General features: G+C 33.7%; 1 protein-coding gene across 5 annotated transcripts in view; it reads right to left on the reverse strand.

Annotated features, from left to right (window-relative positions):
• The window catches only part of LOC108768840 (elongation of very long chain fatty acids protein AAEL008004), a 70,316-nt gene that overhangs the window by 11,266 nt on the left and 44,210 nt on the right, over positions 1-14,840 (reverse strand). For all 5 annotated transcript variants that reach the window (XM_018519472.1, XM_018519474.1, XM_018519475.1 and 2 more), the window contains exon 2: positions 3,038-3,185. In XM_018519472.1, coding sequence (XP_018374974.1) covers positions 3,038-3,095 — 58 coding nt within the window. In that variant the 5' untranslated portion in view covers positions 3,096-3,185. The remainder of the gene's footprint in view (positions 1-3,037; positions 3,186-14,840) is intronic.

The raw sequence follows: 14,840 nt of genomic DNA on the forward strand, positions 1-14,840 counted from the left end.
GTCTGTCTGTCTCTGTCTCTGTCTCTCTCTCTGTCTCTCTCTCCCTCCCCCTCTTCTCTCCCTCCCTCCCTCTCTCTCTCACACACACACACACGCGCGCGCGCACACCTACACACATGCACATTCCATACACTTATTCCATTGCGATTACTCAAATCTTTCTGCATAAGGACATAATCAATATTAATTTTCTAAAAAGTTAAAACACTTGAGAGGATCTAGTCCTAGAGCGCTAATTAAATATCAATTTCTCTCTCCCCCCCCCCCTCTCTCTCCCTCTTTCCTTCTTGTGTAAATAATAGGCATAATCCAGTGACCATGATTTAACGGCGATAAAAACCACTCGTCCTTCGGTATCGCTTTGGAGGACTGTTCCATGATCTTTCAGGGATGTCTGGTGCGTATGTCCTTTTTCGCTATTTATGTCCTTCAATGGTTCATTTACCCTTCCCTTGAATTTCTCAATATGGAAAAAGTAAATGATCGGTATTTCCGTGGGTGTTCCTTGAGATTCTTCACCGGACGGACGGCGTTGAACGTGTTCGATTTTATTTACGCTTGCAAAGGTTATGCAACTCATTCGGAAAACATGAATAGGAATAACATATTTACATATGCTAGAACAATGTTTTGGCATTCATGACGCAGAGCAAGTTTACTGCATAATTAAAAGATATATAAAGAAAATTAATTTATTTACCAGTACACAAATATTTTTGTAAAGAAAAATTAGTTCGTGCAAAATCTATAACATCATTTTAAAAGTCTATACATGTTTTTTATATTGCATATAAAAAATGCATATAAAAAACACGTATACATATACATGTACAATACACATTGAGAAAAATGTCTTCAAGAATTGTACAAATATGCATATTTTATTTATTTTTCATGCAAAAATGAAAACAAGCGCATTTTTACAAAACTCGGAAGCTGCATAAATTTCCTTTTGTCGCGAGCGCTTTACTCAATACAATTTATATAATCTGTATAATCCTTATATACCTGTGTACGCAGATAGAGTAATTCTCACCTTCCGTACATGCAAATTTCCGATGGAATAATCGAACAATCGTGAGACGTTAATAATGCTAACGACGCATTTTTATATCTCCACGTAATTTTTTCATGTTAATCGCGGGACGTTAATTGGCGTGTCGATAAACACAGACTGTTCTCATTGACCGAACAACAACTTGAGAGATAAACGTTAATCGATTAGATCGTTAATCACGCCGTAAAACTGGGAGTCTGATTCCTCTCATCGGTGACCGGCGAGTTGCGAAAAGAAGCGCCCGCGTTGCAACAAACATGATGGCACGATGCAGCCGGCCAGCTGTATGTACAGAATAAAGAATTACTCCACTTTACTCACACGACGCCGCGATTATCAAAGTGACATTTCGTTGCTGCGCCCGAAGTGGGACAGTGACGGTCTCAAGGAAACAGTCTTCTGACAATCGCTCATTCCATTTCGCGCAACGGCCGCAATGCGATAAAATAACATTGACAAATAGCGCAAATTACCGTGCAGATATTTTGAGACTCCTTACACAGGATGTAAGTAAAATGTGATAAAATATGCGTAGAAAAGGCCTATTTTCACTGCGTATTTTTAAGTGCTTTGTGAGAACATTCGATATATGCGCGTATACCAAACATGGACCTAGCAAATTCCGTTCGTACTTTTTTTTTATACAAAAGAATTCAGGATACAAAGGAGAATTTATGCATCACAAAAACTTTGGCGCGTAATTTTTTTGAAAATAACTATAAAACTTGTCTTCTCTCTCTCTCTCTCTCATAAAGCAAAAAAAACCCTAATATTTTTATGTGAAAATTATACAATAGCAAAGCAATTATAATATTAGTGTAAATTAACGTAAGAACTAAAATAAAAAAAACCAGGATAAGAAACATACAAAAAGTAAAAATAATATATGGAGAGCGGATTCTACTTAGTCAATAATTATAAGGTATGGATAAATGTATAATTATAAGTAAAACTGTAAACCAAATTCTTTCTTGATATAGATAAACTGAAGTGATACTTTCTTTTTCTTTTTTCTATAAAGCCTAATAGACGGCTTATAAACTTGTAGATTAGAAGGGTGATAGAGAAATGATATAAATTATGGATTTAGATATTTATAAAAAATAATGTTTTAAAGAAATTGTAGAAAGAAAGAACTAAAATAGTGAAGAGAGGAGAAAAAAGAATATAGAGATAAAAGTTTAGGTGCAGCATATAATTATAAAAAATGTATTATTAGGAGAGATATGAGATCACATAAGAAAAAAGTAGTATGTTTTTAAAGACTAATATAAGTAAAAAAAACCTAGTATTTTTATGTGAAAGTTATACAATCGCAAAACAATTATAATATTAGTGTAAATTAACGTAAGAATTAAAATAAAAAAAACCAGGATAAGAAGCATATAAATTTAGATAAAAAGTAATATATGGAGAACGGATTCTAATTAGTCAATAATTATATGATATAAGGATAAATGTGTAGTTATAAGTAAAACTGTGAACCAAATTCTTTCTTGACATATGTAAACTGAAGTGATACTTTCTTTTTCTTTTTTCTGTAAAGCCTAATAGACGGCTTATAAGGAAACTGATAATAAATTAAAGAGATATAGACATTTTATAATTCTAAAATAAATGTCATCATGATGTTTCACGTGGAGTTATCCAAGAACTGTTGAATAAAAAAAAACATAACGCTCGACAACAATATCACCATCCGTTATTTACATTCTTGTCTTTGGCGCATCAATTATGTAAATCCGAAGGACTCTAATACCGCACAATGTCCATCTATCACGACTCTCGAAATTATCGTACAACGACGTAATCGTCAATTTATAACATGTCGATGATGTCATTGGGTACTCTTGACGTACTACGAGATAGCCAAGTTTTCGTCATTTATCATACAAATCCAAATTACTCTATTTATAACTATATAAATTCCGGATATTTTTCTCAACGGGTTCTCGTATTTTGTCTGCCATTAGTAATCACCTGCATGTTTGTCCAGCATATCGTGGAACCGGTCTATATACTGCATTATGATTGACATGTTGCCGTGTAAGCTGCCTTCAGGTCTATTTTGAACGGAAATCCGGAGCAAAGTCTACTACCCGCTCTCAGGTGATAGCCTCTTCTCCTCCTGAAACGAAAGAAAGAGATTTTTATCGGAGACATCCAACGGTTCCTACAAAATACGATCGTAATAATGAGATTCATGGCGTGCCACTAACGGTACTCTAACATTAATGCAAGACACCACTTCTCCTATAATAATGACACAGTGAAAAAATTTTTGATTATCTTTTTGTTTTCTAGTAAGTAATGGTATCTCTTGTGTTTTACATTTAAAACTTTTCAAAAAATTCAGTTATTCTTCAATTTTTAAGAACTCCGCTTTGAATTTCTCATGTATAAAAACGCAAATTTGTCGTATATGTGATATATAGCTATAAGAAGTTTAAATATTTGTTTACAATATATATAAAAATAAAATAATATACATAATAAACATAATAATAAACATAAAGCTCCTTTTATTATTTAAATACAATTATAAGTGATGCATCAAATAATAAAATTTATTAGTAATATTTAATAACGAAAAGTTACATTGATTTACAAAGTTCCTGTTTCTGTTTCACAACATCTGAATAATTCTTATGTGTTTTACTTCGTAAAATAAAAGAAAAAAAGTCGTAAATATTTATTATGAATAATTTACATTTATTATAATTAATTTTTTTTTTTTAGATTGTTATTAAATCTTATTCTCTTAATGTATCATTTAAAATGGTATTTAAACGATAAAAGGACATTAAAAGGATATTACAAATTTGTGTATTATAAATAATTTAAAATTTTTTTCTTTTACTTTATGGAATAAAATATATCATGTATTAAAAACCAGAAATTTCGTAATATATTATAACAATTCGTTTTCTTCGTTTCCTGTTCTGATAATTTTTACATTTGTATGTAAAAATTATTTAAATATCATTTTAAATGATACATTAAGAGAATAAGATTTAAAAATAAAATTAATTATAATATATGTAAATTATTTATAATAAATATTTACGACTTTTTTCTTACGATCATTTCCGCAATTGCACGAAATACGTATAATTGAAAATATTGATCTAATCTAATCTAATCAAATCTAATCTAATAAAGCTGTACACTTGTATCTGCGAGAACCGGCAAGAATCTAAAATCGCCACGTTCTTGAAAATTTCTCTTTACTCAAGGATATCAAAAGTTATTTATCTAAAACTGCAGTATAATATCGCGGTCATTTCACTGTATAAAACCAAATTATCTATTGTTTTGTTTTTTGCACATGTTTCGGGGCGTATTTATAACAAAAATTTTTTTAGCTGATATTAGCTTTTTAGCTAATTGATTGATATTTTTGACTAATATTATATAGAGCCAAAATGTTCTTAACCGTTTATATTAAAAAATTTAACAAGCAGACATAAATCTTGGTCGCGTCCGACAAGGTTACTCGCGAGACAAAAGAACGGTCAAAAAAACGTTTTAAAATTGTATGAATGAAACTATCTAACCGTGAATCTGAGATATCTATAGTCTGAGGTAAAAAAAATACACGATTTTCGAATTGACAATCTAGTATTGACATTCTTTAACTCTGGACAAATATAGATCAGGATCTGGCCGGGATCTTCCCGAAATAGCGTTCTCGAGTCTCAAACCACCAGTCGGGATTCGAGTCCTCTGATGTCTTGTGTCTGTCGTATGGCTTACGTGTTTATAGTCACTGCAGAATTTTTCATTCGAAAGCAGTGTACGACAGTCGCACTGTACGATCGGGCAATGCCTGGCAATGCCGTCGCGCAATTCGCCGAGCCGACCATGAATCGACGACGCGGCCTTGAACCATTCTGGTACGTACAATGTACGCCGTACACATGGGTAAATTGAATTTCACTCGTAACTTCGACGAGGTCAAACAAGACTCTTGCGAATGCGTAAATCTGCTCGCTCTTTCCCCAATTCTGCCTCATCGATTCGAATCAAAGACGCCGACTGAATGAGGCAAAGAAGCGATAGAGAAAATGATGTTTACTTGAAATATTATCTGAAAATGGATATTGGTGACTTCATCATTAATTAATAATCAAAAATTAATGATGAATGATTATATACATGTGCTTCGCTTGCTCGAGGTTATTGGTCGCTCCACTTGCTACATATTAGCTTATTCATCAAAATAAAAAAGACAACAGACTGTTTAATTTTTTTTTAAGCAATATAAAGTTAGAAAAAATTATTTATTCAGGAAAAGTTGACGCAATGCTTGACACGTAATGTTTTGCACAATATATTCTCACGTCAGAAATAATTAACGGATGGAATCTTTTCACATTGCTAAACACCTATGAATTTCGGATAATTATTTACTGGACCTGAAATCCTTCTTTGTGTTTAAATAATTCCACTAGCTCGAAATAAACAGTGCATAAAATAAATCGGATTATTTCACAGTACGTCTTGAATTTTCGCATGGAATTATTCAAACGGTAGGTTGTTAAAACTCAGAGTTACATCTCAATGAATCGCAATGATATTCGCATTAAATTCTTAATGGGATTTTAGTTTCTCTTATCTTTATAAATTATTAAAGATTGAAAATGTATGAAGGTCATAGAAGATACAGATTTCGCATAAAGAAAGTGCTCATATCGATCGATTTCTACGCTTCGGAGCGGAGAGCAAAAACCCTTACCCTACAAGACGGGTCACTAGTGACCCGAGCGATTCCTGTTCGTGCAAGTTTCTTTGAGTCTTTAGGTAATTATAAATTATATACTACATTTTATTATTTTCCAAAATAAAGTTCCAATATTTATTCTAGAAAGTTGAAAGTATGTTGGTGAATTTTTAGAGATTTTTTTTAATCATTCTGAATAGGTGAAAAAAAATGGACGGATTCTAGTGCGCCGTTTGTATGGAAGAGGCACCAAATTGTACTCTTGTAGGGTAAGAGTTAATTATGCTATCAAACAGTTGTAATCGAACTAGTCGTTTGCTATTAAGGAGTGCGATAATCCATCTTTCGCTGTGAAACATTCGCGATAGAATTTTACGCACAATCTATTCGTGATACGTACAGATAGCATTCCATCTACCATTGAAAAAACATGGAAGATATCGATATCTTATAAAACAATTCTTGGAATTCTCGCAATTATTGATTGCATCCGCTTTAGTTATGATTATATAAGTGGTTCCAAATCCATTTCCGTCCAAATCTACTCAAGCGTCGTATGAAATTTTATATATATATATATATACATATACACAAAAAAAATTTCACTTTTCACGTTTCCCTAGAAGAGTTACATAATTCCCCAAGCAGAACAACAAGTCATTATGATATCAAAATGACTCCAAAATAAAAATCATTAAAAGTCATTTTTAAATAATTTTTGATTCATTTATTAATGTCATTTTGACGTTATCGTGACTTGTTGTTCTGCTTGGGTCCCAAACATAATAACAGTAAGTTATGGTAATATCAAAATGACTCGTAAATGAATCATAAATGATTCAAAAGTAATTTTTAGTGCTCATTTTGGAGTCATTATGACATCATGTTAATGTTATAGTGACTCGTTGTTCTGTTTGGGTTGATCCCCAGACATCGCTCGGATAAAGTGTTCCAGATAGAACACAGTCATCCTTAAGCCATAATAATGTCATAGGACGACATCATAATGTCATTTGATACTTAAAATGAACTTATAAGTGACAAATGAAATCATATGATTTCAAGCAGAACAACAAGTCATTATGATATCAAAATGATGTTAAAATAACTCCAAAATGATCATTAAGTCATTTCTCAATCATTTTCGATTCATTTTAATGTCATTTTGACGTTATCGTGACTTGTTGTTCTGCTTGGGATATCCTTATGATATTATTATGGATTTCTGTGTTCTACTTAAGGTGCTGCGTGGTACGGGGGATGCAGCTGGCCGATCGATCGATTATGTGAAATCACGTGCGGAATCGCGTACGGAATCCGTGCCATCGTGCACGCAAGATTTCCCGAAGGGAATTGCGGCAACGCGAGATCAGAGACCGTACGGACCGGACGGAATGGAGGTCGCGATCACAGTCCTCCCGCGAGCGATCGCGCTAGATGTTTTGGCCGCTTGCAAAACGAAAAGTCGAAAACGCGCCGAGCAAGCGAAATACCTCGGGATTACGTTGCGAAAACTGTATACATTATAAACGGAGCCGCGCGCGGCACAGAAAACGAACCGCGGAGGACAGGATGGTGTGCGTGTCTGCTGTATGAGTTACGCAAGAAATCGCTCGCACCTGCGCAAGCGTGTGCCGTCCATCTAACTAGTGACTGCCTGAAATCGTCATTTAATCTAATCGTGAAGAAGGAAAGGAAAGGCAGAGGGAGGGTGACAACGAGAGAGAGAGAGAGAGAGAGAGAGAGAGAGAGAGAGAGAGAGAGAGAGAGAGAGGGATGGAGCGAACGTATTTCTTCTCATCTAGCTATTAACATCCTCCTAACATTGGTAACTTCGCGCAATCATTTTACAAACCATTTCCAGTCGAGAGCAATAGGAATCTTACCTGCCTCGAGTATTTCACGGACGTCTACTATACCTATTTCTTTTTTGCGCCACACGCTTGTCTTTGCTTTAAACGAGTCTCGAGTGTAACACTTGAGATTTTCCTTTCGTTACGACGCTGAAGTTGACGCAATCTCTTCCGATCTCGCTCGACCGTTCGCGTAATGCTCGCGTAATCATGCGTCCGCTGGACCACTTCGGGGGACGCGATTACATTCTCATCTCAGGTCTGTTTTTTATTGCTGCGCTTTCTGAACTACACACAGTGCAATAAGTTGAAGTGAAACAATATACGTTTGTTTCACTTTAACTTATTGTGCACCGGTTCAGAGTGCAGCAATAAAAAACGGATCTCTTGAGACCGAGAGTCAAAAAATTCGAGGTGCGAGAGCGGGAGAACTTCTCCGCGCGAATGAACTCACGAGTTCATTCATTTTCCTTGTCTATAGCGAGGTGTATAAGTAGGAGATCGTCATTAGCTCGGGAAACCGCATCGTTTCTCTGCTACTATTTTTCCAAACAGCCAATACTCTCCCCTTCAAAATTAATTTTAATGGAACCATGTTAAGAAAAATCCTTTTTTAATTCAATTCAAGAGCACTTTAATAAGTAATTCATACTAAAAAATTAATTTTTTTTAATGTTGACTATTTTTCAAACATCATCATGTACTGATCTGATCTCAAATGACGTCGATAGAACTAAATAATTTTAACGGATAATGACTTCATAAATTTGATGTATATCGTTAAATATCAACGAGACAATAGGAACTCAATCCTTTGACTTGAATAATATTTTATTTTCTGTTTAAACCTCCAATCGATATGGTCGTTAATATAGTTCTGACTTTTCGTCTATCTTGTTTTTTGGACTGGCTATTATTCTTAATGGTCTTTCTATCAATTGACCACGGTTTGTAATATTTCACAGACATGAGATTGGACATGTACCATTTCGCTTTGAATTTTGTAATACGTAATTTGGTTTGCAACATCACATCTGACTATGTTAAAGCACTGATGAGAATCTAAAACGTTAGTCGAAACGTTTGCGAAATTGTAGATGTGAATCGCTAGTTGCAATAAAATTGAAGTTGCGCATCAACACCCCCGCTGGCTCCTATTGGCGTTTCTAATTTATTTTGTTAGATTTTGTTATTTTTTATCTCCATGTCAAATGTAAATCAATCCATTTCTATAGTTAATTTCAAAGCAAACGTCGTCCACATTAACGCAGCATTTAGGACATCTAAAATAAACTAAATTTGAGTCAAATTTAATACATTTTTTTGAGTTGAATTGTTTAATTCCATTGTTTCAGTCAAATTCATTAATTTGAATTTTGTAATACGTAATTTGGTTTGCGACATCACACCTGACTATGTTAAAGCACCAATGAGAACCTAAAACATTAATCGAAACGTTTGCGAAATTGTCGTTACATATTAGATAGAAGCAGTAGCGACCTATTTAGGAATGATTAAAAATAACTCAAATTGGATAATTCGACATTACACGTGGTCTAAACAGGATAGATCAGCGTCTTTATTTAATCGAAGACACACCTGTCCACGACTATTTATGGTCCAAGATAAAATCACAGAGTAACGATAATTCAAGCTAATGACGATCTCCTACGGACTTATTGTCCAGTCTAATGAAGAGCTGTCCTTCGTAAATCGTTAAACGATTTGACGGCCGATATCTGCACCGGATGACTGGCGGAAACTCGCTTTTCTCTTCGCGTATTATAGAAGTTGGCAAGAGAGTACAACGACTGTATTCTTTGCAGGAATAGTATGACGGTGCGGCGCGACGAGGTCGCCTCGACTTTATCTACTTGCGCAAATAAACGACGGGGACGCTATCTGCTATGGTTGCATAATGATTTTTACGATAATCACGGTACGGTATAATGCGTTCGCGTAACACGGCCGCATGTCGCAGAGGGTTAAATTGGGACGTGAAACAACAACGACGACGGCGAAGATGACGATGTCGTCGTCGTCGTCGACGGCATTAGCTACGGCTACTGGAACGCGTCCAATCTTGCAAACGCCGGTCGTGAAAGTAACTTCAAGCTCGGATCGTCGTCGTTGATATGTACTCGTAGACTCGGCCGCGTTAAACGGCACCGTGTAGGAAAGTTAACGAACATGGCTTACATATGGAAACCAGTGACGGATCCAGAGGACCCAGTTCCTAATCTTGTTATTCTACTTCAATTCCAATCGACACCAATTAAAAATAACATGATATTTATGTTATAATTTCGTAGTCAACAGTATAACTATATATAAACATCATGTGTTATACTATATTTAAATATATTATTGAATGCAAAATTATAGCATAATGTTATGTTACTTTTTGTTGATTAACTGGATTGATACGTTCGAAAACAAACGGTCCTTTACTTATTAAAAATTTTATTCACAAACCGAAAAATACCAACAACACTAATAACAAGTATCACAATCGCTAATCTATAAAATTTACAAAGAATTCGTTGTGAATGATAATGACTATTTTCTCTTTCTCTTTCTCTCCCTCTCCTCCCTCTCCCTATAAGTTTATAGATGTTAACATTGTTACACTGAAAAAAAATGTGAAAAAATGTATTAACTTATAATAAATATTCACTTGATTATATATAGTACTAGCTATTTATATAATATTTATTAAATATAAAAATATATTTATTTGGTACAAGCACCATTAATTTGATATATCATTTTTTTATTTAGTAAATAACTATTTACAATAAGTAATTGTAAGGTTAGTATTATTCAAACAAATGTTTATTAAAATTTAGTTTTTTTTCAACGTACAAGGGAAGAACGAAATAAATATGAAATTATATCACATTGATAAAAAAAAGTGATATATGTAGGTCGTTTTTCCATAATATATTAGTCTTCAGAGTCTATCTCCTTATGTTATCTTAAACAAATGCTAATTTTTTAAATAATGCAAAATAATCGATCTTAAAGACTATTGTTGTGTAAGAACGACACATTTGTCAACACAATGCTTATACAGAAGCGTCGTAACTTATAAAAATAATAAAGGATGAAATTTACACAACTCTATACTAAGGTTGCTGTGTTTGAATTTTAAAAACTCATGACATAGTTTTATAGAATACATTATAATTAAAAATACATAGAAAAAAGGAAAGTTATGTATATTTACTATATTAATTTAAACATTATTCCAATTCAGCAAGAATTTTTTAAAGGCTTTACTAAAAAGTTGTTAATTTTGAGTTATGTTACTTTTCTATTCACGCAGTGATATATATGGATAAATGATATAATATCCTTTTTTAAGTATTAATCATACAATATGAAAAACGACATGGGTGATTTTTATAGCCGATTTCTCAGTAAAAATTTCTTATTTATGAAAACATGCGTAGAAATATAAAAAATTCGTATTCGCTTAGGAATTTTCAAGTTCTAGCAATCTTTGTATGCCCCAATATCAAATCAATAATTAAGTTTAAAAATGTATCAAAAATTCTAAAAATTAAATCCTATATTCTATATTTATCCAGGTTGGATAAAACACGCATATTTTTTTCGTGATCAAGAAAGATAAAATAACTTAAACATTAATTAAAAGATAATACTTAAAAAATTTTATTATTTGTTATATTTTCAACGCGTGTACTTTTAATTTAATAAAATTCCTGCATTTAGAACGGTAAATGTAGTTGTATAAATATCACTGAGCATACATCAAGTATCGTTCGTCAGCTCGAGTCACTAGACTGCCGCCAGAGAGAATAACTACTAATTTAATTAATTTCTCATTGCTATTATTTACAAAATAATACACGCGTATATTTGATTTTACACGTGTATTCCAAATTATGGGGTAGACGCAGACAATAGTACAATAGTACAATGGTACAATAGCCAGATAAAAATAATACTCTCCGTTGTACTCTCTTTGCTGAAGTTTTCTGCATCCAGCACTGCTTGAACAGCAAGCCGAAAGTGCAAGTGTAACTATTATATGCGACGCAACCAGTTGGTCTTAAGTAATAGTAACTCGCGCGCTTGAGTAACGAAATGGAAAAAGATGACAAAGACGCGGCAGGAGAAGGAGAGAGATAGAAAGAGAGAAAGAGAGAGTTGGAGGCAGAGAGCGGGAGAGAGAAAGAGAGAAAAGAGCGGGAACGGAGAAAGGCCGTCTATCGGACCCGGCATGCTGTCGTCGTTGACACTCCGAGAAATTGCGGTCGCGTGCTGTCACTGTCCAGCACACTGGAGAAAAGTGCTGGATCAACGACTGTCGTAGATTACGACTTCGATATAATGAACGCAGCTGGCTCAGCAAAATCGGCGTATACAAACTACGAGATTTGATTAGGCGGCATCTGTCGAGAGAATTATATTTTACGCTGGAGAACACGATCTACTTCGTCATTTTACGAACTATCGAAAAACACAGTTTGATTTCTTTTAAAGTATTCATTAAAAAATATCTATTTTATATATATTTATATATATTTATGATAAAAAGTATCTTTATTTATTTATTTAACATACTATAGAATACTTTAGGAAAAATATAAATCAATACGTACTTTTATTACAAATACGTTTGTATTAATTCTCTTAAATTCTTTACAATTAATTTGGAAATATCTAAGAAACGATAGTAATAAAATGATACATGATGATATTATGTACAATATAATGTAATAATAATTGACAGTTATTGTAAATTCTATGTCATTAATATTATCATTTTCACGTATCAATTTAAGCGCCGATAATCGACGTGCATGAAGCTGAAAGCGAGTCGTAATCACGGAGACCGGACGACACGAAACCGCAACATTTTTCGTTTTAACGCGCAAATTATCGTCCTTACAAATAATTGCATGTGATTAATACTAGAAAGAGAGAAAAAGAGAGAAAGATTAGTCAATACTTGAACGTTGGCAGGTGTCAAATCGTTGTTACCTGCAGGGAATCCACGGAAAGTGCAAACGCACGTCGCGAATTCTCGTATTACGCGACGCGATTGCATAACCGCGGTCGGGATGAAGAGATCGTAGTAAGACAAAGAAAAAGAAAGAAAAGGAAAACAGAGAGAGAGAGGGAGAGAGAAGAAAGGTAAAAGAATAAAAGACGCGGTCGCGAGCTGTGCGATAGCGCGCCGTAATCTATTTCCGGAAAAGTAGGCGGAGACGAGATAGAGAACGATTAACGCAGCCACCGAACGTGGTGACGCGAATTTTATCGCGACGTCACTATCTCGCGGTTACGTCTTCGACAACAATGTATTCCTCGTTTAGACAGGGTGTAAACATCGCGTACTTTCTCCCTGACTGCGGACGCTGGAGGCTGGAATGAGAGGAACACCGCGTTTTTCAATGAAGTCGCGAAACGATTGAAAATTGAAAAACTATTTCCGTTCTCGATTGTTACATAAGAAAGATTTTTCAGTGGAAATTAATTTACTGTTAAAACTATTTAGCTAATGTAATAACGATTTTTTTTCTCTGAATTTTTGACATGTTAATCCTCGTCGGCTATGTAGAATTTTGCATCTTCCATTAACAACCTGAGTCCTTGAGCTTCATAGCGGATTTTTATATTATTTTATACTATATAAAAATATAAAAAATTCTTGCATTATACTTGTGAAAGCTTTGACAATTTTATCATTATAAAAAAAATTATATTTACTTATTTTTTTAGATTTAAATTTATTTTTACAATCAAAAGACCGTTTCAACAATTTTCATATTGACTGTACTTTCAAAATCCCATTTGGCCGGCTGAGGATTAAATAAATTTAAATAAAAACTTAAAAGAGAATTAAAAATGTTCTCTCTAAATAAAAAAATAAATATACTGAAATCTAATAACTTAGCAATTCAGTTTTAATTCTACTGACATTTTCAACTTTATTTGGCAAAAAACTTTTCACACTAATCTAATATACTTAAAAAAAAATTGTAAGAACAAAATGGAATTCAGAATCAATCACTCAAGTAATCAATGACAAGGTAAAAAAAGAGATAATAATAATTTAAATCGTATTCAATTCTATCGACAACATTGATTACAGTTGATGATCGTTCCCGACATTAAAGAGCTACAAAAAAGTACAGTGCATGTGTATAATCTTTCGTATAATTTTCTTATACAATCAAAATTGAAGATAAGAGGAAGATGAATTTTGCCGCGTGTGTGTGATCTCTCTTGTTATTACGAGAAATCGTCGAGATGACACGTATCCACGGATGACTGGCATTTCGGCGAGGCGTTGCTTCCTTTCTCGCTGATCAACGTGTCTCACCGTCAAAATTATCACGGCACGTAACAAAAGTACAAACACATGTGAAATCATTGAACGAGCGCGTGTCGCGAGGCTGTTGCTGCCTCACTTAACCGTTATATGATTATTATAATTGTCCACTTGATCACGCCCGAGAGAAACCAAATTTTTGATAAACGCCGAGAGAGTCGTTTCGTAAAAGCTTTTCAAAGAGACTACAATCGTTTGTATAACTAATTAATAAAGAAATGATAAGTCGAAGTGATAAGTCAAAGTGCCTGATGCAAAAGAAGCAGAGTATATCATCGATCGCGATGATAAGTCACTCCTCTTTCTATCATCAGAAATTATGCAAACATTAAAATAAATGATGAATGATTACACGCAATGAGTGAGATGTATGAGATCAAACATCGTTCGTCAATTCAAATTAATACCCGTTTCCAAGTAAATTATAACTTCAATCTCGGACTGGAAAAGTTTCATTGTATTAATTGGAATTCTGATAGATTCAATCAGAAAAATACAAAAATCTGGAATAACCCGAGAAATTCAATTACATTAACTATTATAGAATTCTTATTTATACAGAATGTTTCGTTTTTGTACTTTTTGTTCGTACAATTAAAACATTTTTCTCAGAACAGTTCCATTTATTCTTTATCTTTTTCTAGTTCTAACAGTAAGAATAAGAACAAGATGAAGAGTATTATAAATTAAACCGAGATTTAAAGTTAATCTATATTGATAAAAAACAGACATTAATTAACTAATGGAAACGAGCATAAGCGAGATTTAGCACGACTCCCCAATTGCAACTTTAACTGCTGCAACCAAAGTCTCAAGGACTCAAGGTTGAGCTTTCTTTCT

The sequence above is a fragment of the Trachymyrmex cornetzi genome, unplaced genomic scaffold (genome assembly GCF_001594075.2).
Source record: "Trachymyrmex cornetzi isolate Tcor2-1 unplaced genomic scaffold, Tcor1.1 scaffold83, whole genome shotgun sequence".
NCBI lineage: Eukaryota > Metazoa > Arthropoda > Insecta > Hymenoptera > Formicidae > Trachymyrmex > Trachymyrmex cornetzi.